Source organism: Barbus barbus (assembly GCF_936440315.1).
Source record: "Barbus barbus genome assembly, chromosome: 8".
Lineage (NCBI taxonomy): Eukaryota > Metazoa > Chordata > Actinopteri > Cypriniformes > Cyprinidae > Barbus > Barbus barbus.
The window spans coordinates 19,825,738-19,851,495 of NC_136736.1; the positions used below are offsets into that span (position 1 = coordinate 19,825,738).

The 25,758-nt window shown below is 37.1% G+C and overlaps 1 protein-coding gene across 1 annotated transcript; it reads left to right on the top strand.

Annotated features, from left to right (window-relative positions):
* The first annotated feature begins 7,950 nt into the window (after positions 1 to 7,950).
* Positions 7,951 to 23,488, top strand: LOC306873510 (G patch domain and ankyrin repeat-containing protein 1-like). Its single transcript, XM_079422852.1, has 5 exons — positions 7,951 to 8,100; positions 8,780 to 9,044; positions 11,531 to 11,802; positions 21,146 to 21,258; positions 22,644 to 23,488. The coding sequence occupies exons 2-5, from the start codon at positions 8,849 to 8,851 to the stop codon at positions 23,098 to 23,100; spliced, it is 1,038 nt and encodes a 345-aa protein (XP_079278978.1). The 5' UTR covers positions 7,951 to 8,100; positions 8,780 to 8,848; the 3' UTR covers positions 23,101 to 23,488.
* The last annotated feature ends 2,270 nt before the right edge of the window (positions 23,489 to 25,758 follow it).

Below are 25,758 nucleotides of genomic sequence, written 5' to 3' on the forward strand. Positions count from 1 at the left end.
ATTCATGTTTCTTTGTGTGAGTTTATTCATACTTTTTTTTCGGAAATTAGTATATAATATAGTAATTTTTGAAAGCAAGTTTTTATGAAGAGATATGCCATATGATGTGGAGTGCTTACCAGAGGTGAGGGGACACAATGACCTAGGTGGCCAGGATACCAAACCCCTGTAACCATAACAACAAACTGCAACATTTTAGAATCATTTTAGGAGGGTTTTAAATTTTTTTAAAAACAAACTGCACCCTTTGAACGTGGAAAGACGCCTGATCTTTTTTGGGATTTTCTGTTTCAGATAAGACAAAATGGTAACTTAATTTTTACCACTGAAAAAAAATGGAAACCGGCTTTTTTTTTTTTTTTTTTATAATACGTTTTATTTTTATAGCGCCTTTTAAGAACCCAAGGTCACTTTACAAAATAATACAAGCAATTGGCAAACAAAATACACCAAACATTCAAAGGGAACATTCAGACAAACAAGTGTTGACAATAAGGAACTACAGATAATTAACAACAAGAGGTCTCAAATTAAATATGAACATAGATTATGTCAAGAAAATGGTCATGTGTCATCATAGGCAGAAGTTGAGAAAAGGAATCAGACAGGTTATTTAGAGAACGAAGTGAATAGAGTTTTAATTTGAGACTTAAAGGTCTGGAGAGAGGAGGCAGCACGAACATTATGGGGCAACTTATTCCATAGTTTAGGGGCCTATAATACAGAAAGGTCTACCACCCACCGTAGAGAGTTTATACTTGGGCACAACAAGCAAGTTATCATTGTTAGATCTGAGAGTCTGTACAGGAACATATGGTTGCACTAACTCAACAAGGTATTGAGGTGCGAGGCCGTGATGGGCCTTATAAAAGTCGTGGCCTAATGGTTAGAGAGTCAGACTCGTGTGTGTTCACTGCTGTGTGTGTGCACGTTGGATGGGTTAAATGCAGAGCACGAATTCCGAGTATGGGTCACCATACTTGGCAGTATGTCACTTCATTTATAAACTAAAACTAAGAGTTTGAACTGAATACGTTTGGCCACCGGAAGCCAGTGAAGTTGGTGAAGAATGGGAGTGATATTTGCAGATTTTGTATTAAATGTAAGGGCTCGAGCAGCAGCGTTTTGTACCATTTGGAAACAACTTATAACTTTGGCAGGTAAGGAGTATACAAGGATACTATATAACTATATAAGGAGTTACAATAATCCAATCTAGAAGTTATAAAAGCATGGATAATAGTTTCAGCATCTGCAAAATTAAGTGAGGGACGTATACGAACAATATTTTGCAGTTGGTAAAAGCATGATTTAACAATCTGACCAATATGTGACTCAAAGTAGCGCAAAGTCAAACAACACTCCCAAATTTCGCACAGTTGTTGAGGGCCTAATCTGGACACTATCGAATTCTATGAAAATGTCATGCTGGGAGGTGCTCTGTGATTTAGGGCCAACCAGCAGGATTTCAGTTTTGTCTGCATTTAGTTGTAAAAAGTTATCTGACATCCAGATTTTAAGTTCTTGAAGACAGGAAACAATAGAAGGGGGTGGGCAAACTGAGCTTGGTTGAACTGTAAAAGATTTGAATATCGTAACTAGGAAAACTGAGACCATGATGTCTGATGATCTGACCCAGTGGCAGCAAATAAATGAGAAATAAAAGTGGACCAAGTACAGAACCTTGGGGTACACCACGGGAAATAGTGCGAGATCTATTCTCATCTATCCTAACAAATTGCTGTCTATCCGATAGATATGATGTTAGCCACCGAAGAACAGCACCAGTGATACCTATAGCAGATAGTTGAGAAAGAAGTACAGAGTGGCAAACAGTATCAAAGGCTGCACTCAGATTTGAATGAAGGTGGAAAGTGGCCTTAATCTTTTTTGAGATTTTCAATTTTATGTAAGAAAAAAAAAAAAAATGTTTAGGTGTTCAATTAACGCTATTGTTTATTTTGTTCATGTATATATATATATATATGAAAACGAATGCCAACATTTGAATAAAATAGAAAATAAAAAAGACACCATTCAAGAAACAAATTTAAATAAATCAGGTAAGAAGAGGTATATGTAAGCTGTTAACAGAACTCATAATTAACACACTTTTCCTTTTGTATATAATAATATATCAATAGTAAACTGAAACTTTTGATGGAACAGAGGTAGAAGTTGAATAGGTTCTTCAATTAGGCTATATACAATGTCCCAGTGCAGATAAATTAACCCCAAATATACACTCATGTTCAAAATTCAATAATATATTTTATGTTTTTGAAAATTTGTATTTTATTCTCACCAAGGCTGAATTTATTTAAAAATTCAGATTAAAAAAACTGTAAAAACAGTAATATTGCAGGACTCCATACAAAAAAAATAAACAGAATAAACGTGTTTTATTATTATTATTATTTTAACACTTTAACATTTCAGTCATACTGTCAAGTCAAGTCAAGTCACCTTTATTTATATAGTGCTTTTAACAATACAGATTGTGTCAAAGCACTTAACAGTATCAAATTGGAGGATAGAGTGTCAGTAATGTATAAAAAATAAGATTAAACACTCAATTTTCAGTTAAAGGCATTTCATTATTGAGTTCAGAGATGTCATTGTCTAGATCAATTTAGTTTAAATAGTATCTGCTAAATCAAATTGACGATAATCACTAGAAATTAAGTGTCCCCAACTGAGCAAGCCAGAGGCGACAGCGGCAAGGAAGCAAAACTCCCTCTTTGACAGAATGGAGAAAAAACCTTGGGAGAAACCAGGCTCAGTCTGGCCAGTTCTCCTCTGGCCAGGAGATAATTGTTTATTTATTGTTTACTTATTGTTTTAATTAAAATTGTAAATGTATAAATGTATTTATTTCTATTTTATATTGTTGCAATTTCTAACAATAATAGTATTATGTAGTTAGGTATTTTATTATATTTTTAGTTATTTTATTTTATTTTTAGTTTTAGTTTGTCATGTGTTTATGGCTCATCTTTTCTTGTCTTTATCAGCATTTATCTTGTAGATGTCCTGGGAACTAAGGTTCACTTAAAGTGGGAATTAAACGTCTTTTCGAACTTGAGAATTATACACATATCGTTATAAATTTGACATTTTTAAAGCTGATACTTTATATTTTCTTATTGGATGGTGTTGTGCCAAATTCTGACCCTCACCAGATTACCACCCCCCTAATATTGGTAGGTTCAGGGTTAGGTGTGAGGGAGGGGTTATGATTAGGGGTGGGGTTAGGATTACGCAATCAGGTTGTGATTTCAATTTGAGGTGGTAATAATTTGGCAGGGGTTGAAAATGGGCACAACACCGCCACAACTGGGAGTAGCCCCTCACTGCAAAAGAAAGATCTAGGGGGCGGGGTTGGATTCACATCTAGGAGGTGGAGATGGGTAGGTTTAGGGGTGGGGATGGATGGATTTAGGGATCAGGGGGTGGAGATGGGTAAATTTAGGTATATGTAAGGTGGGAGGAGTTGGATCTAGATCCAACCACGCCCCCTGGATCTTGTGTTCTGCAGTGAGGACCATCTCACAACTGGAGCTGCTTTTAGCAGTTGTGCCATCTGCACTGGTGTTTGATGAGGACTGTTTGAAAGTCTTATTTCCACTAAAGCTTTGATGCGTGTCTCAGTTTGTTATGTCAACATAACAAAAGATGTGGTCCCTAAACAATCAGGAAAAGGACATGCAAAGGAAACACTATATTACTGCTGTTCCATAAGTGCCACCTGCGGTCAGAGAGAGTGAATTTGCGTTCTCATTCAGCCTGTCTGCTGTTTTTGCTTCATGCAGATGTTTTATGCATCTTAATTTCACAAAGATAAAGTCAGACCATTCTGTTTTTGCTTCAAAAGATAAATTGATACAATCCGATTTAAATCAAAAACTGCTCATGCTTTATGTATGTAGCATCTTTCTTTGTATCTTGATTAAAATGCAGTGGTTGGCTCTAATTTGAAATGGCAATTTTTTTTTTTATAAATATGTATAGTTGTTGTAGTAGTACTGCCCATTTTTGCAAAAAAAAAAAAAACATTTCATGGCCGTCACCACCGTCAGACAGAAAATCTTACATTGGTGACATCTGATGGTGATGGAAAAGACTATGGGAGGAGAAATTATACTCCAATGTTTTTTGTAACCATAAGAATAACTTTTAAATTATTAAGATGAACAATTATTGGACTGAAGCAACAAGAGTTTAAATTGATTATCCATGCATTTAGTTTTAAGTAGTCTGCTGGGTTATAAAGATCTTATTGTTTCACATTACAGACTATCAGAATTTCATCTTACTTTTTAACCATAAATATCAGCAATTGTACCAAATTTGATATTTGTGCTCAGTTTGGGGCTCTGAATAAAACTTATGTAGTTTTTATTTATTTATTTATTTTTATTTTTTATTAACAGACAAAAACACAATAATACAAAGAGTTAAACCATATTAAGGTACAATAATCAAAACAAAACAATAATAATAATTCTAAAAATAAACAAAAAGGAAAAATAATAAAGAAAGAAAAAAAAAAATAATAATAATAATAATTGAAGAGTTCAGATGCAAAGCCTCTTAGTGCCATCTGGAATTTTCATATAAAATAAGCATTTTTTATCAGGCTCCTATGTTTAGGTTCAGTAATTGTATTCTAATGGCAATGTATAGATCCTTTTCTATGCAATTAAAGTTAAATAACTAAAAATAAATATAGGAGTCTGATAAAAATGCTCATTTTAGAAGAAACTTTAAGATGGCACTTAGAGCTTTTGCATCTGAACTCTTCAAATACAATTCTCAGTCTATCATGAACCTCTTGACCTAGCTATTTGCCCCTCAGCCCATTCTATCTCATAGATAACCACAGCAGTTAGTCTCTCCATAGGCAATATTCTAAAGATCTCTCGATACCAAAGGGAAAGTGATGGGGTCTAGAGTGAATCCACTCAATAAGGATGCATTTTCTAGCGAGTAACTGCTTATCGCAGAGTAGAAACCGGTTTGCAGTTAAAGCAATGTCTTTTGCTGGCAAGCCAAGTAAAACAAAAACAAAAACAAAAACTGTGTCCTTTTTTAAATCCCCCATCTTCCGTACCACCCCATCCCAAAACTTTGTGATGACTGGACAATGCCAAAAACAATGCATAAAAGTTCCAATTTCACTCTGGCATTTATTACATAATGGAGAGTGATTACTATTCATCTTATTCGGAATTTATGGGATAATTTAGAGTCTTAGCAATACTTTGTATTGCATTTCGATCAGTCTATTGCAAGTAAATGTACTTCTAATAGATTTAACTATATCTACCCAGTCGTCATCGATATACTCAGTACTGAGATATTTCTCAAGTACGCCAAATATGATCAATACCACTGTGATCCACTGAATAAAAAAAGGGTACGCTTTTGAAATAAGGTGTCGTGTATCGGTCATTTTCAACAACAAATAATCTATATCGCAGTATAGAAGCATTACCCCAGGAGGCTTGAGGTTACCAGAGTTAATAAAATGGTGAATCTGAAGGTATCCCCAAAAACTATCACTTTCAAGCTCAAATTTATCCTTTAGTTCGTTAAAAGACATTAAAGTGTTATCTAAAAATAAATCACCAGCCTCTCTTACCCATGCCATCTATGGAATAAGGATTTTTGAACACCAGGGAGAAAATCTCTATTGCCAGTCAAAGATGTCAGACCTGACAAAAAGCCTCTTCTCCCTGCGCATTTCATAATGTCTTGCCATACTTTAACTGTGTTGAATATGAGGGTTGTTTTTAATTTCAGGCCATAACTTCAGGCCCTTATACTCGTAAGCAGATTTAACAGCGAGTACCGCCCACTAATCAACGCAGGGCTGGGATTTCAAATAAGAATGCAGCCAATTGAAAATTGTACGGGTATGGCAAGCCCAATTGCAAAACTTTAAGTTAGGTAATGCCTACTGGCAGTTGTAAGATCTTCATCTTAACCCTTGCCAGATGAATTTTTAAAAACTTCTTTCCAGATCTAAAATATTCTTTTTAGGAAACCAACGTGGTAACATTTGCATGGATATAATATTCGGGGAAGGATGTTCATTTTAATGAGATGAATTCTCCCTATCCAAGATATGGGGAGGTTAAACCAGTGCTCTAAATCATCTTTTATACTTTTAATAAGTTGGGCTAAGTTAAGTTTCCAAAGTTCTGATAAATCAGGTGAAAGTCGAATTCCAAGAAATGTGAGGCCTGTTCTAGACCACTTAAAAGAACAACTTAACAAGGAGCTAGTAGAGATATCTCCCCCTGGGGGCATAACTTCAGATTTATCCAATATCAAACTAAAAGAATCAATAGTCTTGAGAACTGTGGGAATAGAAGTTTCCACATTTGTAAGAAATAGAAGTATATTGTCGGAATATAACGCAATTTTATGAACTGACTGGCCAATCTCAACCCCCTGGATATCAGTGTGAGTTATAATAGTCTCTGCAAGGGGTTCCAGAATTAAGGCAAAAATAAAAAATAAGGTTCTAAAATAAATTTGTAAATTTTTTGTAAAACACTTCTTCATTTGTGATGGGCTTGTTCAGGTCTGCCCGTTGCACCTCGGATAGACTAGCAAATTTAATTCGGTTCAGAAAAGAATGATACGAGTCAGCTATAAGACACTAGTCTGACGAGTACAACTTCTGATAAAACTGTATCATAATTGTGTTAATTTGTGTAGTTTTTGTTTTTATTTATACAATTTAAGCTTATATTTTCACTGTATCACACACATGCAAGCATATCCTTTCTTTTCATGTTCTCTTTATAGGTTTAATAAACTGATCCATTTCAAAATATTTAATGTTTATTACTGTTTCATATGTCAGGACAGGGTTAAAAATGTATAGCTGGACCCTTAAAACCTTAAATAGGGAGGACGTGATTGATTCTTAGCCCATGGCGTCAAAATCTCACTGCAGTGAGGCAACTAAAATGGGCAATCCGGGTATGTGCAAGAGAAATAACTCGAGTTATCCCAAAGCTATTATTCAGATCTGGCAGCTGTGGAAAAAACAAGACAAGAAAAGGTGCTGATATTATCTGATTCATCCTCAGTCCTAGTGAGTTTAAGGTCTTTTCACTCAAAAAGCCGTCAGGATGTATTATATGAAGTCCTTCAGTCAGTTACAAGCAAATAAAGGAGGACTGGTACAATTTATGTGGGTTCCAGCACATGTAGGGGTGAAAGGGAATGAGCAGGTGGATGAATTGGCAAAGAAGGCTTTAAAGAAGGGAAATATAGAAATGCAAATTAAAATAAGTAAAGCAGAGGTCAAAAGTATCATCTGGGAAAAAACTAACCAAATGTGGCAAGAAAGGTGGGATAGAGAGGAGAAAGGAAGGCATTTATATCAAATTCAAAAGAGTGTAAAAATAACTAGGTTAGGTGGTGGGAACAGGAGAGAGGAAATTGTATTGACAAGGTTAAGACTGGGGCACGGAGCTCTAAACAAATCACTAAAATTGATAGGAAAACACGAGACAGGCTTGTGTGAGTGGTGTCAAGAAGAGGAGTCAGTGGAGCACGTAGTTATAAGATGTAGGAGGTATGAGGAACAGAGAATGATAATGAGGAATAATGTGAGGGAATTAGGGGGGCAGGAATTAACATTAAAAGGATTGTTGAGCATAGATGACAGAGCACAGGTTAGAATATTGTTAAATTTCTTAAAGGAAACAGGTTTGTTTAATAGGTTATGAAGATAAACAGGGAAATGGGAAAGTATGTTGGGTAAAGAATGAATGTGTCTAAGTGTTATAAGGTTTTATTTTTTTTATTTTTTTTATGAGGAAACTAGATTGTAAGCCTATTGTCTGATTCACACTCCGGAGCAGAAGGTGGCGGTAATGCACCAAAAGCAGGTTGCCAACCGCAGTTAAAAACAAAAAAGAAGAAGAAGATCTGGCCGCTGCACGCTCCAGAACACGTGGTGGCAGTAGATTCTGTTCGACAATAAACATCACAAGAAAAAGAGGAACACTGTGTTTACGTAAAGAGTTTATTTTGTCGTTTGTCTCTTTTTCTTTCTTTCTGGATCTACTCACGCAGGTAACGTTGTTGGTCCCAAATTAACATGAAATTGAAAGTGTATTTATTTCTTTATTTTTTTTTTACTTTGATTGATCTGATGTAACGCTAATTATACATATTCTCTAAGGCTTTTTTAAACTACATCCCTCTGGTTTGTGAGATGCTAAATATAACATCTCGATAACTTCTAACATTACATTATTCTAGAGAAAGTATGTAGTTCAATTTGTAAGAAGAACAGAATATAAAAGCTCAATATCAGAATTCAATCATTTCCTATTTCCCTGCTGTATATGGAAAAGATGAATTTTAGTTAATTCATTAGGGTTTTAATTTCCATAATACTTGGAAAACAATACAATTATTAGGTAACCGTATGATAACTAGTGATCATCGCAAATCATTCTTGTAATTTCGACAAAACATGTGTAAAAATCTGTTAGCCAGCTAGATGACATAGCATTTGAATTGATATATTCAAATAAGAAAATGTATCAAAATTAATAAAGTTACAGAACCAGAACCACAAATGGATACATTTTCTTGGAATAAAAAGATATAATCAACATAAAGTAAAACTTAATGACGACAAAGCACTGATCCAACTAATTAAGTGGCAGTTCTGTTAAGAAACCTTAAAATGAAGTGTCCTTCTATATTAGCTTGAGCTTCTGTTTGTTCTTTCTCTTGGTTTTAGTCTCATGGCCACAAGCAGCTGCTGCAGCATCTCTCAGGAATTTCTTCTTTAGCAGAGATTGTGTTAAAGATGAGCAACCCAGTCTACTTTACCAGAGCCAAAGAAGAGGAAAACCTCTGGATAGAAAGAAAGAAAGAAGACAACAAACAATCACTTACTGGGAAGGAGGCCAGAGACTTTTACCAAAGCCTGCTACAAGAGACAGATGGAGAAGAGCCAAAAGAGGGAGAAGCAGCAACCACAAGAAGAGTGAGAAGAAGAGCAGGTAGAGATAATAATTAGATTGACAGCTATGATCACAGCATACAACTTGAAAGCTGTTTTGCATGGTTTAAAAGTATTTAGTTAAATGCATTAACTACTTAATATTAAGTAGTATTAATAATAATAATAATAATTCGTTACATTTATATACCGCTTTTCAAGGCACTCAAAGCGCTTTACATAGTAAGGGGGGTATCTCCTCATCCACCACCAAAGAAAAAAACTTAACCACATTAAGTAGTTAAATGAAAAATTTAAATATCAACAGAACTGATACATTGTTACATTGATGCAACTGATGATTGTCAATTTAAATAGTGTAATGAAATAGTATAATAGTGTTATGAAAATACTCTTTAAAACCTTATTGAAACAAATCTGATTAATATGTTAGCACATGACCCCCCAAATTTACACATCTATTATTTCTAAACACTAAAAGAATAAAATAAACAATAATAAGAGTCAGCAAAACCTGATATACAGGTGCTGGTCATAAAATTCGAATATCATGAAAAAGTTGATTTATTTCAGTAATACCATTCAAAAAGTGAAACTTGTATATTAGATTCATTCATTACACACAGACTGATTTATTTCAAATGTTTATTTCCTTTAATTTTGATGATTATAACTGACAACTAATGAAAGTCCCAAATTCAGTATCTCAGAAAATTAGAATATCAATTAAGACCAACGCAAAAAAAAAAAAGATTTTTAGAAATGTTGGCCAACTGAAAAGTATGAGCATGTACAGCACTCAATATTTAGTTGGGGCTCCTTTGGCCTGGATTACTGCAGCAATGCGGCGTGGCATGGAGTCGATCAGTCTGTGGCACTGCTCAGGTGTTATGAGAGCCCATGTTGCTCTGATAGTGGCCTTCAGCTCTTCTGAATTGTTGGGTCTGGCGTATTGCATCTTCCTCTTCACAATACCGCATAGGTTTTCTTTGGGGTTAAGGTCAGGCGAGTTTGTTGGCCAATCAAGAACAGGGATACCATGGTCCTTAAACCAGGTACTGGTAGCTTTGGCAGTGTGTGCAGGTGCCAAGTCCTGTTGGAAAATGAAATCTGCATCTCCATAAAGTTGGTCAGCAGCAGGAAGCATGAAGTGCTCTAAAACTTCCTGGTAGACGACTGCGTTGACCTTGGACCTCAGAAAACACAATGGACCAACACCAGCAGATGACATGGCACCCCAAACCATCAATGACTGTGGAAACTTTACACTGGACCTCAAGCAACGTGGATTATGTGCCTCTCCTCTCTTCCTCCAGACTCTGGGACCTTGATTTCCAAAGGAAATGCAAAATTTACTTTCATCAGAGAACATAACTTTGGACCACTCAGCAGCAGTCCAGTCAAGACGCTTCTGACGCTGTCTCTTGTTCAAGAGTGGCTTGACAAGGAATGCGACAGCTGAAACCCATGTCTTGCATACGTCTGTGCGTGGTGGTTCTTGAAGCACTGACTCCAGCTGCAGTCCACTCTTTGTGAATCTCCCCCACATTTTTGAATGTTTTTTTTTTTCACAATCCTCTCCAGGGTGCGGTTATCCTTATTGCTTGTACACTTTTTTCTTCCACATCTTGTCCTTCCCTTCGCCTCTCTATTAATGTGCTTGGACACAGAGCTCTGTGAACAGCCAGCCTCTTTAGCAATGACCTTTTGTGTCTTGCCCTCCTTGTGCAAGGTGTCAATGGTCGTCTTTTGGACAACTGTCAAGTCAGCAGTCTTCCCCATGATTGTGTAGCCTACAGAACTAGACTGAGAGACCATTTAAAGGCTTTTGCAGGTGTTTTGAGTTAATTAGCTGATTAGAGTGTGGCACCAGGGGTCTTCAATATTGAACATTTTCACAATATTCTAATTTTCTGAGATACTGAATTTGGGACTTTCATTAGTTGTCAGTTATAATCGTCAAAATTAAAGGAAATAAACACTTGAAATAAATCAGTCTGTGTGTAATGAATGAATCTAATATACAAGTTTCACTTTTTGAATGGTATTACTGAAATAAATCAACTTTTTCTTGATATTCTAATTGTATGACCAGCACCTGTGTATATATATATTTTTGCAATTAAACATAAACAACAATACAAAACATAAAGACAGATATAGACGTGTTGCCAAGTTTATATTTTTCCTAGCAGGGTGGGAGTAACAAGAAATAAAATCTTAAACCGAGGTATTGCTCTTGTTACTTTATCATAACTTCGAACTTTAGACCAGAGGTCTTCAACCCTGTTCCTGGGGACCTGCTATCCTGAAGAGTTTAGCTCCAACCCTAATCAAACACACCTGAAGCGGCCAATCAGGCTCCTCAAGACTGCTCGATCAATCTGTCATCTATACAGCATTTGTGCTCTTTAAAGCATTTTTAGCATTTGCATTCCTTCAGAGTTTAGTTTATAATAATTGTAACTATTTAACAGATATAACTGTACAGTTGTATCATAATCGCCCATTATCTTTTGACATGAGGTCCCAAAAGAAGAAGACAAGCACAAAGACCAGAAGCTGCTCCCGTTGAACCGGTCAACACCTCAGAGCGTGATGGATACAAACTCCTCCGATGTGCCCAGGAGGGCAACATTCGGGCCCTAAAGGACCTCTTGCGGCGTGGCAGTGATGTCAACTTTCGTGATGATTTTTACTGGACAGGTGTGATGTGCGCAAGTAAGGCAGGACAAACAAAGGCTGTTCGGCTGCTCCTGCAACACGGCGCTGCGTGGGTGGGAGTGGTGGACAAACAGGTGTGTAACATTCAATTCTAAAAAAGTAGTGGAGATAGGGATAGTTTGCTTCTACATAATTGTTTACAGTTTGTCAGTATGGTTGATCAATTGAAAGTGGAGTGTTGATAAATGCAACTTATCAGATTGGCCAGTTTATCTTAAGTAACTAAAGTAACAACTTGTAATATACTACAACCATTCATTTCTGCTGACCAAACTTAACATGAACTTACTCCCTTAGTTGTATCAAAAAATTGGCCAGAAGTAATTCAGATAATAGAGGAAATTTGAAAGAAAGATCTATCATTTAATGTTGGGCTTTCTTGAGTCCAGATCTTATGTGTGTGTGTGTATATAGGCTATATATAGTGATTTTATGTAGTGATTTTGCTTCCGCCAACCTAGGGAGGTGAAATAGTGTAGTGATGGGTACTAATGTCACCAATGACATTGTGATTTTTGGATCACGTGTCACTTAAAGTGTGGTTATGAGTACATCAGATAAGAAAGATTGGTGGGATATCTAGATAACTTGTAGAACCTATTTCTGCATTATCAATTTTAATAACTAAAGATAGAAAAGAGTAATCAACAACTACTAAACGAACACCATAGATTAAAAAAGGCAAGGCGAGGCAAGTTTATTTATATAGCACATTTCATACACAGTGGTAATTCAAAGTGCTTTACATAAAAGAAGGTAGTCAATAAAAAATGAATTGAAATAGTCAATAAAAACAAGGAATAAAAAAAATAAAATAAAAAAAAAGGAATTTTAAAATGATAGAAATTGATTTAAGATTAATTTAAAACAGTTAAGAGAAAATGATTATACATAAAATACAGTGCAGTCAGTTCGGACATATAGCACAGTGCTCATTCAACAAATGCACAGCTAAACAGATGAGTTTTGAGTCTGGATTTAAATGTGGCAAATTGTTTAGCACATCTGATCTCTTCTGGAAGCTGGTTCCAACTGCGGGCAGCATAATAGCTAAAAGCGGACTCCCCTTGTTTTGTGTGAACCCTTGGTATTTCTAACTGACTCGATCCTAATGATCTGAGTGGTCTGTTAGGTTTATATTCAGTGAGCATATCTGCAATGTATTTAGGTCCTAGGCCATTGAGTGACTTATAAACGAGTAAAAGTACTTTAAAATCAAACCTAAATGTAACTGGAAGCCAGTGTAAGGACCTGAGGACTGGTGTGATATGCTCAGACTTTCTAGTCTGATTCTAGTCAGAATCCTGGCAGCAGCATTCTGGATGAGCTGCAGTTGTCTAATGGTCTTCTTGGGAAGGCCGGTGAGCAAGCCCGGATTAACCATATGTCGTATCACGACATCTAAAGGGCCCAGGACAGCAAGGGCACGAGCAAAATACTGTATCTGTAATCTCCCGCTTTATATTTAACAAACTGTCCACCCGGGCTTTTGCGCTGCACAGAGATATGCTGCGCTGCCTATGACTTTAAACTTGAGGTGAGAGCGGTTGAGAGTCAGTCTCATGCGGACTGACCAATGAAGAGAGGGCCTCAAGTGAAAGACCCTCTCCTCATTGGTCAGTCCGCATGAGGTGGGTCAAAGGTTACGCCGAGCGCGTTACGTGATGTCAGGCGTTGCTACAACAGAAAAAAAAAAATCAGACACAATGGAGAAGCTAAGTGGGAGCGCGAAGCGAAAATTAAAAAAGGAGAAGGACATCAGAAACGCTGAAAATTTAAAGTGTATACCTAAAATAGGTAATTTCTTCACTCCTGTTAATGTTGCCGACAGTTCTGTTAAGTCCGCTTCCGTCAACGACTAGGATAACTTAGCTAGCCAGGACTTTTCTACACCGCCTGCGGTAGCTTACGTTTACAGCCCGGATAATAACTAATAACTTGATTGCCTTGTCTTCTGTGAAAGCTCTATCAATTCCATACATTTCTATTGGGAATAAGTGTTGTTAAATAAACGATGGTTTGAAAGTGGTTGCTTATCTATTCCTTTTTCGGAGTGTCTATTTACACTAAGTGCAAATAGCCCATCTTGTTGGCAAAGGCTATTTACACTAACTCCGCCCACTAACGTGTTAGTCAACATTAAAAAATGAAGCAAATTTAACGTCAGTTTCAGTGGCGTAGATGGTAAGGCGCATGCTTTTTGCCGCGAGCGACCCGAGTTCGATCCCACCTTTTGCCAAACATTTTTTTCTCCCTTTTCAAATCTCATATCGCATCAGAAAGGCATTTATTTTCAATAAAAATTAAGGAAATAATCAAAAAGTTGAAAATAAAGTATTGGGTAGGGTTAGGGTAGGTGTAGGGAGGGCTTTATTGTCCCAATAAGGTGGCATCCATTTAATAAATTTGAATTAAAATGATAATTGACACTCAGTACGTTATTATTGCGTACTGTTTTATAATGTACTACAATACTGAGGTGCAGATAATTGCCACTATTTGCAATAAGTAGTATAAATAGCGTCTATCGCTATTTACACTTAGTGCAAATAGCCGCTGCCTTCATTTTTTGTGAAAATTAAGGATACTTCCCTCCCTCTCAATGTAGTGGGTCAATTTTACCAGATTATACAGATGCTGATGTGTTTTGTTTTCATAGCATCATATGTGAGTGAATGTCTTTGATAGGGGACATAGTAGTGCATTTGTAGTTCTATGAGCATTCAAATATTTGTAAATCAAAATATGATGACCGTTAGGATTTGAAGTATTGAGTATATTTACTGTATATTACAGTAATATATTCTATATATGACCATATTATGGTGATCCTGGGGTCGTGATGATGGCGCCCTTGAATATTGTTGCCCAGGGTACAACAAAGTGTTAATCTGGCCCTGCCGGTGAGGAGACCATTACAATAGTCCACCCTGCTTGTGATAAAGGCATGAACAAGTTTCTCCAAGTCTTGACTGGAAACAAAACATCTAATTCTTGCAATATTTTTGAGATTATAGTATGCTGATTTAGTTACTGCTTTGACATGACTACTGAAACTAAGGTCTGTCTCCAGAATCACCCCAAGATTTCTGACTTGATTTTTAGTTGTTTGGCCCCTAGAGTCAAGGTATGCATTCACCTTGAGAACTTCATCTTTGTTTCCAAATGCAATGACTTCAGTTTTCTCCTTGTTTAACTGAAGAAAGTTCTGGCACATCCAACTGTTAATTTCATCAAAGCACTGGCAGAGGGAGTCAATGGGGCTATAGTCATTTGGAGATAAGGCTAGGTAAATCTGGGTATCATCAGCATAGCTGTGATAGGCAATTTGGTTCTTCCTCATTATCTGACTTAGTGGGAGCATATACAAGCTAAACAAGAGCGGTGGAAGCAGGGCTGGACTGGGACAAAAAATCGGCCCTGGCATTTGGCCCAGACCGGCCCACTACATACGATCAAAATACTACCCATCTTTGCATGCTCTTGAATATGTATACCAGCTCCTATTCCATAAAAACACTGAAGCCATATAATAATAGGTAGGAAACAGTGAGAGTTGACACATTCAAAACTTCTAAAAAGTGTAATTTATTAATATAATAAAACTATAATCCACACTGATGAATCCTAAAACTATAGGCCTATATAGTTATGACATCCTGTGTATGTGCCTGTGTGTTTGAGGGAGAAAGGGAAGAGACATGATAAATTGTTGATCAGATGATCACTGTTTCCCATAGTATAGCATTAAATAAACTGTAAATTTACTTAGTCAAATCTGTAAAGTCCTTGGATGAACCTTTAAAAGCATAGAAGGCATCCTGTGTGTTTGTGTGTGTGTGTGTGTGTGTGTGTGTGTGTGTGTGTGTGTGTGTGTGTGTGTGCAGTAGTGTATAAAGTACCCGAAAGCCATACTCAAGTAAAAGTACAGGTATCTTACCAAAAAATGACTTTGGTAGAAGTTGAAGTCTTCGTTTAGAATATTACTTGAGTAAAAGTCTTAAAGTATATGATATGTATTGATATTTAAACGTACTTAAGTATTGAAAGTAAAAGTACAAGTAAATGCAAAATGGAAAAGAAGCAAATATATATATATATATATATATATATATATATATATATATATATATATATATATATATATATATATATATATATATATATATATATATATATATATATATATATATATATATATATATATAAAATAATATATTCATACAGCTTTAGTAGCAAGATTATGTTCAGTTTGAACTGTTTCTTCCATTTTGTATTTTTGGGTAAGAATAGGAAGCACTTCATCCGGTACTTGGTGTCTTTCATTCCAACATAAGAAAACATTTCTGGAATCTGCATCTGAAATAGCGTTAAGATGTATTTATTTACACAGTTTAATGTGTCTCAGGGGGACATGGATGCATTTAAACTGCAGTTACAGATGCATAAATAGGCCTAATGTTGTGTTTTTAACATAAAACGTTGAATACTGGTATTTGAAGTAATTTAAAACATGAATAAAAAGTGAAATTAAAACCGCTAGTAGGTGACAGCAAAGACTTTGGTGACAGAACGTGACCATTAATGAGTGAGTCATTGAGATTCAACCGATTCATTCAAACGACTGATTCACTCAGGAACAGAGCATTTGACTGTGTTAATGAGTGAATCACTGAATCATTTATTCAACCGATTCATTCAATAAGTACACCGTCCATTGCTCAGAGACGCAAAACAGTGCTGTGATCTTTGTTTGGAACTATTTTCTTTGGCAAAATTTAGCAAAAACAAGCAATAAGTCTAAAATGTAAGTCACTTATTGCTTACTACTGGACTTGCATGAAATGATTATTAAATGTGTTCATGCTGATATCTGCAGAAAAACGGTACTCTTTGTGTGATATTGATATAGAAGTTAACTATAATATATAAATTAAAATATAATATTAATATATTATAATATAGCATTTTTGCCGTCTACAATTTAGAATGCCTGGAATTCTGAGTTTTAATACATTAATAAATCAAGTGCGTGATTTGATGATATAGCCTACTTGATAATGTCAGATCACACATCATTACAACAACACTTACCCTATTATTGCTGAAGATATACTGTATATCACACACCCCAGACTCCACTTTGAGTGGAAAATGAATCATCCGCGATTGTGCGCGCACTTGTTTGCATGCATCAGAGTAAAAGTATACGTTTTAATTAGGAAATATAGTGGAGTAAAAGTAAAAGTTGTCTGAAATATAAAAACTCAAGTAGGCTACAGATACTCCCAAAAAATACTTAAGTACTGTAACAAAGTACTGTATTATTACTTCGTTACAATACACCACTGTGTGTGTGTGTATGTTTATGTGGTTTATGAGGACACAAATTTGTATAATGACATGGGTATGACAGAGGTATTACAATATGAAGGTGGTTTATGAGGACACTGCCTATGTCCCCGTAATTCAAAAGGCTTAAAAAACATACTAAATGGTGTTTTTTTTTTTACATCTAAAAATGCACAAAGTCTCCTGTGAGGGCTAAGTTTAGGTGTAGGGTTGGTGTAGGGCAATAGTACACACAGTTTGTTCAGTATGAAAACCATTACGCCTATGGAGAGTCCCCATAAACCACAAAAACCAACGTGTGTGTGCGAGCGAGAGAGAGAGAGCGAGAGAGCCCAAAAGGGGAGTTGTTTAAAGATGTGATTGGGTCAGCCCAATGTCAATTAAGAAAATAACCAATGGGCTGCTGATTAAATGTCTCATGGGCCGGTCTATCTGGGGGAAAAAAAAAATCCTAAAACGACTTTTTTGACAAATACATTAAACAGCCGCAAAGACCACAGCGCCGTCAACTATTTAGGCAGAAAATCTATAGGCTGCTAAGAGTTTTATGGGTCGATCAGACAAATATGGTATGAGAAGATGTATCGGCCCGGCCCAAAAAGTACATCGGCCCAGCGGGAAAATGCCCGGTCTGCCAGATGGCCAGTCCGCCCCTGGGTGGAAGAATTGAGCCTTGTGGGACTCCGCATGTCATGGCCGTCCATTTAGACTTATGCTCTCCTATACTCACATAATAACCTGTCCCTTCTAAGTATGACCTGAACAATTTGAGTGCCATCCCAGAAAACCCGACCCAATTTTCCAGTCTCTCTAGAAGTATGCTATGATCAACAGTGTCAAACGCAGCACTAAGATCTAATAGTACCATCACTGATATTTTACCAGAATCAGAATTAAAGCTGTAAGGCTCCACCCATCCGGCCCAAGGAAGGTATCCAAATGGTGGATGAAGGTTTCCTGCGTGTTCGGTCTTTCTGGTGTGCAAAGTTCTTCAATTTAAATTAAACTCTAATCTGATTCCATTTTATCATTTAATCTGACTCCATTTTAGCTTGACCTCGTATTTAACTTGAAATACAAATTGATTGCTTGTCCATTTCTAATTTGTATTCTTCTGATATTTGATTATTCCAGTTAACTCTTGACTTTATATTTACTCATTCATTCGGTTGCTCATGTCTTTAACAAGGATGCAACGTAATCTACTAGAGTCAATAATTACAGAGTAAAACAGAATAAGGTCAAATGTAACAATTTATTCTCAGTCAGGTAAATACTGTGTGTATTATGTCAATTCCACAGCAATTCAAAGAGATCAAATCATATCAATACAAAACATCGAATTCTCAAAGATAAATCTATGAGTAAAGAATGCATACCTGACTTTATAGAAATACATAGTGTGAGTATTCAGACATATCACACTACGGGCTTCTGACTACAGAAATCGCCCTGATCCTTTTGCCAAATTTCTTTAAGTACTTCAGACCAGAATAAACATCCCCCAAACTCGAGACAGGAACTAACAATTTGGATTTGCTTTGATCAAGCCGAGTTAGCACCTTTTTGGGACAGAAGGTAATTTGCATGAAAACCACTGGGAACTGACCCACCCTCTATAGTATGCAAAATATCTCTGAACTCTCAGGATCTGTATTCCCTTTTAGTTTACTTCTTACAAGAATGAGACCATTGTACCAGTTGCCCTGAGACAATTCAAATGATACCAAACATGACTGTAAATAACACTTGCATTAATGTAGAATATTACATTCTTCTATTGACCATTCTGAGTGAAGGGAAGGATGGGTGATGGGAAGGAAGGGATGAAAAGGAGTTTATGCATATGCGAGGGAGGCATTTTCCCGCATTTTCTCTCAGTGGGATGTGGAGACAGATGTCTGTATGTTAATGGACTGTGTGTGTGTTGTCCATCTCAGAAGTTCAAAGTGTCTGAGATTCTGTAATCCTTACAAAGCAAATATCATTTATTATCTTAATATGCAAGTGATTCAGTTGAGTGTTGCTCTGTCAGAGTTACATTATCTTATTGGATGATAAACTGAAACTAACAACGTGAAGAACCTTATTATGACTCAAACAAATAAGTGAAAGATTATTTGTTCTTATCAGCTGTATAACATCTAATGTAAATTAGAAAATCGTATACTGATAATATGCTATAATGCCACAGCGTTCTCTGTGATCAAGTGAGCAGTCTGGTGGCGGTGACTTCTTCCACTGGTTGTACTGGTAACAATGCAGTCGGGAAAGGGGCAGGAATCTGTTTCAACAGCCTTGAACACGAAGTGCTGTAGGATGCTGATCTCCTGGAGCACCAAAAGGGTCCTAAAATGTGGAACGCAGATGTGGCCCTGGAGTAGATGCAGACACATGCAGACGAAAGTACCTTTAAGTAAAGATTTGCTTGCCGGAGCTTAACCTTTTTGCAAATGTCTGTGTGTCTTCTGCCTGTCTGGGCTAGAGACTCAGAATAGGTCAATCCGCTTTGTCACTATAGGATGGAGACACTGTACATGCTGCATCTGTTGTCGTCTCACTGGACAAAAGTTCTGAGCGCAGGGTATCTCTTTCCTCCCAGGTTGGAGGATCATAACGTGGTTGTATCTGTTGCTGTCTCAAAAAGCTGGAGACTCGGGCCATGGTCTGTTGACATCTCTTCCTCAAGGGCCAGAGACTTAGACCCTGAATATATCTGTTATAGTCTGTAGTGGGCCGCAGGGGGGTCCATGATAATTACTGTAATATTTATTGATAATAACCCTCCCTGTACCACTGAATGATGTCAAAAAGAGAAAATGTAAACACATAACACAAGGGGCAGTGAATCAATCATTAATATTATTTGGGGCAGTCGTGGCCTAATGGAAAGAGAGTTGGACTTGGAACCCGAAGGTCGCGGGTTCGAGTCTCAGGTCCGGCAGGGATTGTAGGTGGGGGGAGTGAATAACCAACACTCTCTCCACCCTCAATACCACGACTGAGGTGAGACCCTTGAGCAAGGCACCAAACCCCCGACTGCTCCCCGGGCGCCGCAGCATTGGCTGCCCACTGCTCCGGGTGTATGTTCACTACTGTGTGTACACTTGGATGGGTTAAATGGGTCACCATACTTGGCCACACACCACTTCCCCTTCCCCCCTTATTCATTAAATTAAATTAATTTCAGTATATATTAGGGCTGAACGATATATCGTTATCGTATCTATATCGAGATATGAACTTTCAAGATATTACTATCGAAAAAAGCGACGATATAGATTTCCCCTCTCCGCGCTCGCCCCGCCCTGCATACAACTCTGGCAGTCACACAACGAACATCAGTTTTACGAGTGCCCTTGAATGCACCGCTGAGGTCCCTATTCGACCGCAAACTTGTATGGTATAGCTCTGGAAATTCCGACACAAAGAGAATCAGCTGTTCATCCATTTTGAGTTCGGCGCTTGTTTGGATGCCCCGTTTCTATTGGCCGCGCGGGGAAACGTCACAGAGCGCAGCGGCAAAAGTTGAACTATTTTGAACTTTGACGCTGGTGCGCTCCGCTGCGCGTGCGCTTTGGTCGGCGCAGCAACTAACCGCCCTCGCGCAGCGCAAGCCATTGAAATGAATGGGTTTCATAGCGCAGCGCATGCCGCGTCCTGAAAGGGCCTTTACGCCGTACGAGTCGACGTCCACCAGTGAGTTCTTAAAAATAAAACTACACATTCCAAATTTTTTTGTATTATGATGTTTTTATTTTTCTGAGAAATGCTTGGTTTTCACCGAACCCGTAGTCATATCGTATCGATATCGAGATATCTGGCATGAAAATCGAGATATGAAATTTTGTCCATATCGTTCAGCCCTAGTATATATCCTTAAACTAAAATAATTAAGCCAACTGATAACCTTCATGGAAAGCTCCTAAGCTCACAATCCTGTAGAAACACTATTACTGTATTAGGTTGCAAATCATTTCCTAAACATAATCTCTGTTTGTTTCTTGTTTGTCTCATTTCCTCTCTTTTTATGTCCATCCTGTTTTGTTTCTCATTCTCTCTCAGGGCAGAGATGCTCGGGATCTGGCCCTGCAGGCTGGTCACCAGGATGTAGTGAGAGAACTGGAGCAGTTCAGTGTGTCAGAGATCACAAACACACCTACTACAAACAGAGAGAGGTTAGAGATGGTTTATGCTGTAATTCACTCAAATTCTAGGAGAATAGACTAAAATATGAGCATAATAATCTAAAGAGATGAAGATCACAAAGCGTGCAATAAGAAAAAGGTAAAGAAGCCAATTTGGGGAGCAATATATAGATTAAAGACTTACATCATCTTACAGCATCATGGAATGTTTATGCCTGATCGATAAAATGTCAAACTAATTTTTCCATTATGTCATAATCTTTGGGTTGTCAAATATTTCCCCTACCTAAGGTGAATTTAGTTCAGGACTAGGTCACGTTGACATGACCTATGAAATGCAGTAGATAGATATAAGATAAACACATCCTTCTAACAGAACATCTAGTATCACGAAAACAGAAGACAAATTTAGAAAAGATCCCAAAATATTTTTGCAGAGAATGTTTCCAACATACTGTCCAAACATCACTGAAGCATAACAAAATGTACCTTTTATATGTCAAATGAAGGAAATATACTACATCAATGGAATATGAGTACAACTGGAATGAACTAGAATTAAGAATAAAAATGCATAATACTTGAGTAACTGAGTATATGAGTAACATATTACAGTAATATGAATATAATGTAATAAAAGAATAAGTCATAATGAATATACTGTATGAATGAATATGAAAAATAAGTAAACATAATTATATTGGAAATTCTGATACACCAATTTGAATACGCATGTCTGCAAAAACATTACTAGAGTTTTTGAGTGCTGCAGCCTTTCTGCTGTGCCCTGTGTAGTAATGTCATAATCTAATGTCCTAACGCTTCAGTTCATTTTGTTCATGATGCAGTGTATCTTTAAAAACTGAATGAAAAGATTTTGAAAATCAATAAAATGTAAAAAAAAAAAAAAAATCACTATCATATCTTTATATAAGAATGTATTCTCTCAGTTCATCCATTGCTCATGACTTCTTCTTGAACATAATCTTTGCAATGACGAATGCAGTTCCATTCATTAACAGCAGCAATTGCACTCAGTTCTCATCAATCATATCAATCCTTATATTATATTTTAAAATTATAAATGAATTGTTACATTTCAAGATATGGGGGCAAAAATACTCCTGTATGAGTTCTTGTTTTTATTTCAAATGTGACTGATTTTATACAGCAGTTCAATAAACAAAAAGTTCATTTTAAATTACATTTTAGACACAACATTGTCGATTTTGCTCTATTTCGCCAATGAAAGTATAATAAATAATGGGAGAATTATTCCTTTAAATATTGCAGTCTGCATTTTTCCCATATAGAGTTCTCACTTAAATGCTGTGCCAATAAGTATCCAATAAGTCTAGTTTTGACCAGCTTCAACAGATCTGAGAATAACCATGTGTCTGTGTGTGTTTCCACAGTGTTCAATCTCAGTGGTGTAATGTGTGTGCTGTGCATTACACAGACAGCACTGACACACACAACAGGTCCACACTACATCAGTTCAGTGAGCTCCGTCCCCCAGCCACCCCTCAATACTGCCTGCCCTCTTCCAGCACCAGCTACAAAATGATGCTCCGTTTGGGGTGGGACCCCTCTTCTGGTCTTGGACCCGGCCACTCAGGCCGCAAAAACCCAGTAAGTACGGTTCTAAAGAGAGATCAGGTGGGCCTGGGATATGGAGTGAGACCGCAGCCCAAAGTCACACACTTCCAGGCCAAGGATCCTCAGGCAGTGCAACACGTACGTAAAGAGAAAAGACTGGAGAAGAGACAGGAGAAAGGAACAACGCTCGGTGCTAAAGAACTTAAGAGGAAAGAAGAACGAGACAAGAGATGGGAGAGAGACTACCGTGCTTCATTTAACTTTGACTTCTGACCTACTGTGCTTTTGTTTAAAATTTTGGATCACAAACTTTTCCTTATTCGCTAAAATTCTGTTGAAACATGTTGGTTTGACAGGAACCAATACAAAGACTATATTTAAAGACTATGTGGTGTCTGCTGAAACAGTTGAAAAGTAGACATTTTACAACAGCCAAAACAACTGACTGAAAGAAACAAGCAACTGGATGGACACTATTAAAAAGATTGTCAATGGGTTGTCATTACACAATTATATTAGAAGACATGATTAAACTCGGATTACATGATTAAACTCGGATTGGTTTTAAATTTGTGTCATCAGTCTCAAATTTTTTTTTCTTTTGCATTCAGTTGAAATGCATTTAGTTACTTTTATGGAAAAATAGGCTGATAATATGGATAATAAAAAAACAAAAAAAACAAATAGGAAAATAAATTCCCTTAGTACTTATTTACATGCACAACCATACAGGTCCTTTTCAAAAAATTAGCATATTGTGATAAAGTTCATTATTTTCTGTAATGTACTGATAAACATTAGACTTTCATATATTTTAGATTCATTACAACTCAACTGAAGTAGTTCAAGCCTTTTATTGTTTTAATATTGATGATTTTGGCATACAGCTCATGAAAACCCAAAATTCCTATCTCAAAAAATTAGCATATCATGAAAAGGTTCTCTAAACGAGCTATTAACCTAATCATCTGAATCAACTAATTAACTCTAAACACCTGCAAAAGATTCCTGAGGCTTTTAAAAACTCCCAGCCTGGTTCATTACTCAAAACCGCAATCATGGGTAAGACTGCCGACCTGACTGCTGTCCAGAAGGCCATCATTGACACCCTCAAGCAAGAGGGTAAGACACAGAAAGAAAATTTCTGAACGAATAGGCTGTTCCCAGAGTGCTGTATCAAGGCACCTCAGTGGGAAGTCTGTGGGAAGGATAAAGTGTGGCAGAAAACGCAGCACAACGAGAAGAGGTGACCGGACCCTGAGGAAGATTGTGGAGAAGGACCGATTCCAGACCTTGGGGGACCTGCGGAAGCAGTGGACTGAGTCTGGAGTAGAAACATCCAGAGCCACCGTGTACAGGCGTGTGCAGGAAATGGGCTACAGGTGCCGCATTCCCCAGGTCAAGCCACTTTTGAACAGAGAAGCAGCACTGGACTGTTGCTCAGTGGTCCAAAGTACTTTTTTCGGATGAAAGCAAATTTTGCATGTCATTCGGAAATCAAGGTGCCAGAGTCTGGAGGAAGACTGGGGAGAGGAAAATGCCAAAATGCCTGAAGTCCAGTGTCAAGTACCCACAGTCAGTGATGGTCTGGGGTGCCATGTCAGCTGCTGGTGTTGGTCCACTGTGTTTTATCAAGGGCAGGGTCAATGCAGCTAGCTATCAGGAGATTTTGGAGCACTTCATGCTTCCATCTGCTGAAAAGCTTTATGGAGATGATTTCATTTTTCAGCACGACCTGGCACCTGCTCACAGTGCCAAAACCACTGGTAAATGGTTTACTGACCATGGTATTACTGTGCTCAATTGGCCTGCCAACTCTCCTGACCTAAACCCCATAGAGAATCTGTGGGATATTGTGAAGAGAAAGTTGAGAGACGCAAGACCCAACACTCTGGATGAGCTTAAGGCCGCTATCGAAGCATCCTGGGCCTCCATAACACCTCAGCAGTGCCACAGGCTGATTGCCTCCATGCCACGCCGCATTGAAGCAGTCATTTCTGCAAAAGGATTCCCGACCAAGTATTGAGTGCATAACTGAACATAATTATTTGAAGGTTGACTTTTTTTGTATTAAAAACACTTTTCTTTTATTGGTCGGATGAAATATGCTATGTTTTTGAGATAGGAATTTTGGGTTTTCATGAGCTGTATGCCAAAATCATCAATATCAAAACAATAAAAGGCTTGAACTACTTCAGTTGTGTTGTAATGAATCTAAAATATATGAAAGTCTAATGTTTATCAGTACATTTACAGAAAATAATGAACTTTATCACAATATGCTAATTTTTTGAAAAGGACCTGTATACTAATTATGCTTCATAAGTTGAAAAAGTTTAAGGTCATAAAAATACGTTGAAGGGATAGTTCACCTAGAAATGAAAATTATTATTAATTACTCACCCTCATGTCGTTCCAAACCCGTAAGGTCTTCGTTCATCTTCGGAACACAAATTAAGTTTTTTTTTAATGAAAAATAATTTTCAATTTTACATAAAAGATGTTTACTTGATAGTCTAGAAGACAAAATAAGTATTAAACTAAATGACCTAGTTAAAATTTTTACATGCGTTTGCGTTATATTTTGTGTTGTCACCAAGATGATCCACAGATTTTTTTTTTTTTTTTGTGATGGTTGTTCATGAGTCACTTGTTTGAATGGAGTGAACCATTAAACTGCCTGCTGTTCTTAAAAAAAAAAAAATCTTCCGGGTCCTGCAAATATTTTGGATTTTCAGCATCTCTTGCATATTTGAACGCTTTCAAGCAGTGACTGCATAATTTTGGGATCCATCTTTTCACACTTATGACAATTGAGGGACTCATACGCAACTATTACAAAAGGTTCAATCATTCACTGATGCTCTAGAAGGAAATACGATGCATTAAGAGCATTTGAACAGGATTAAGATGTATACATTTTTCTTAATT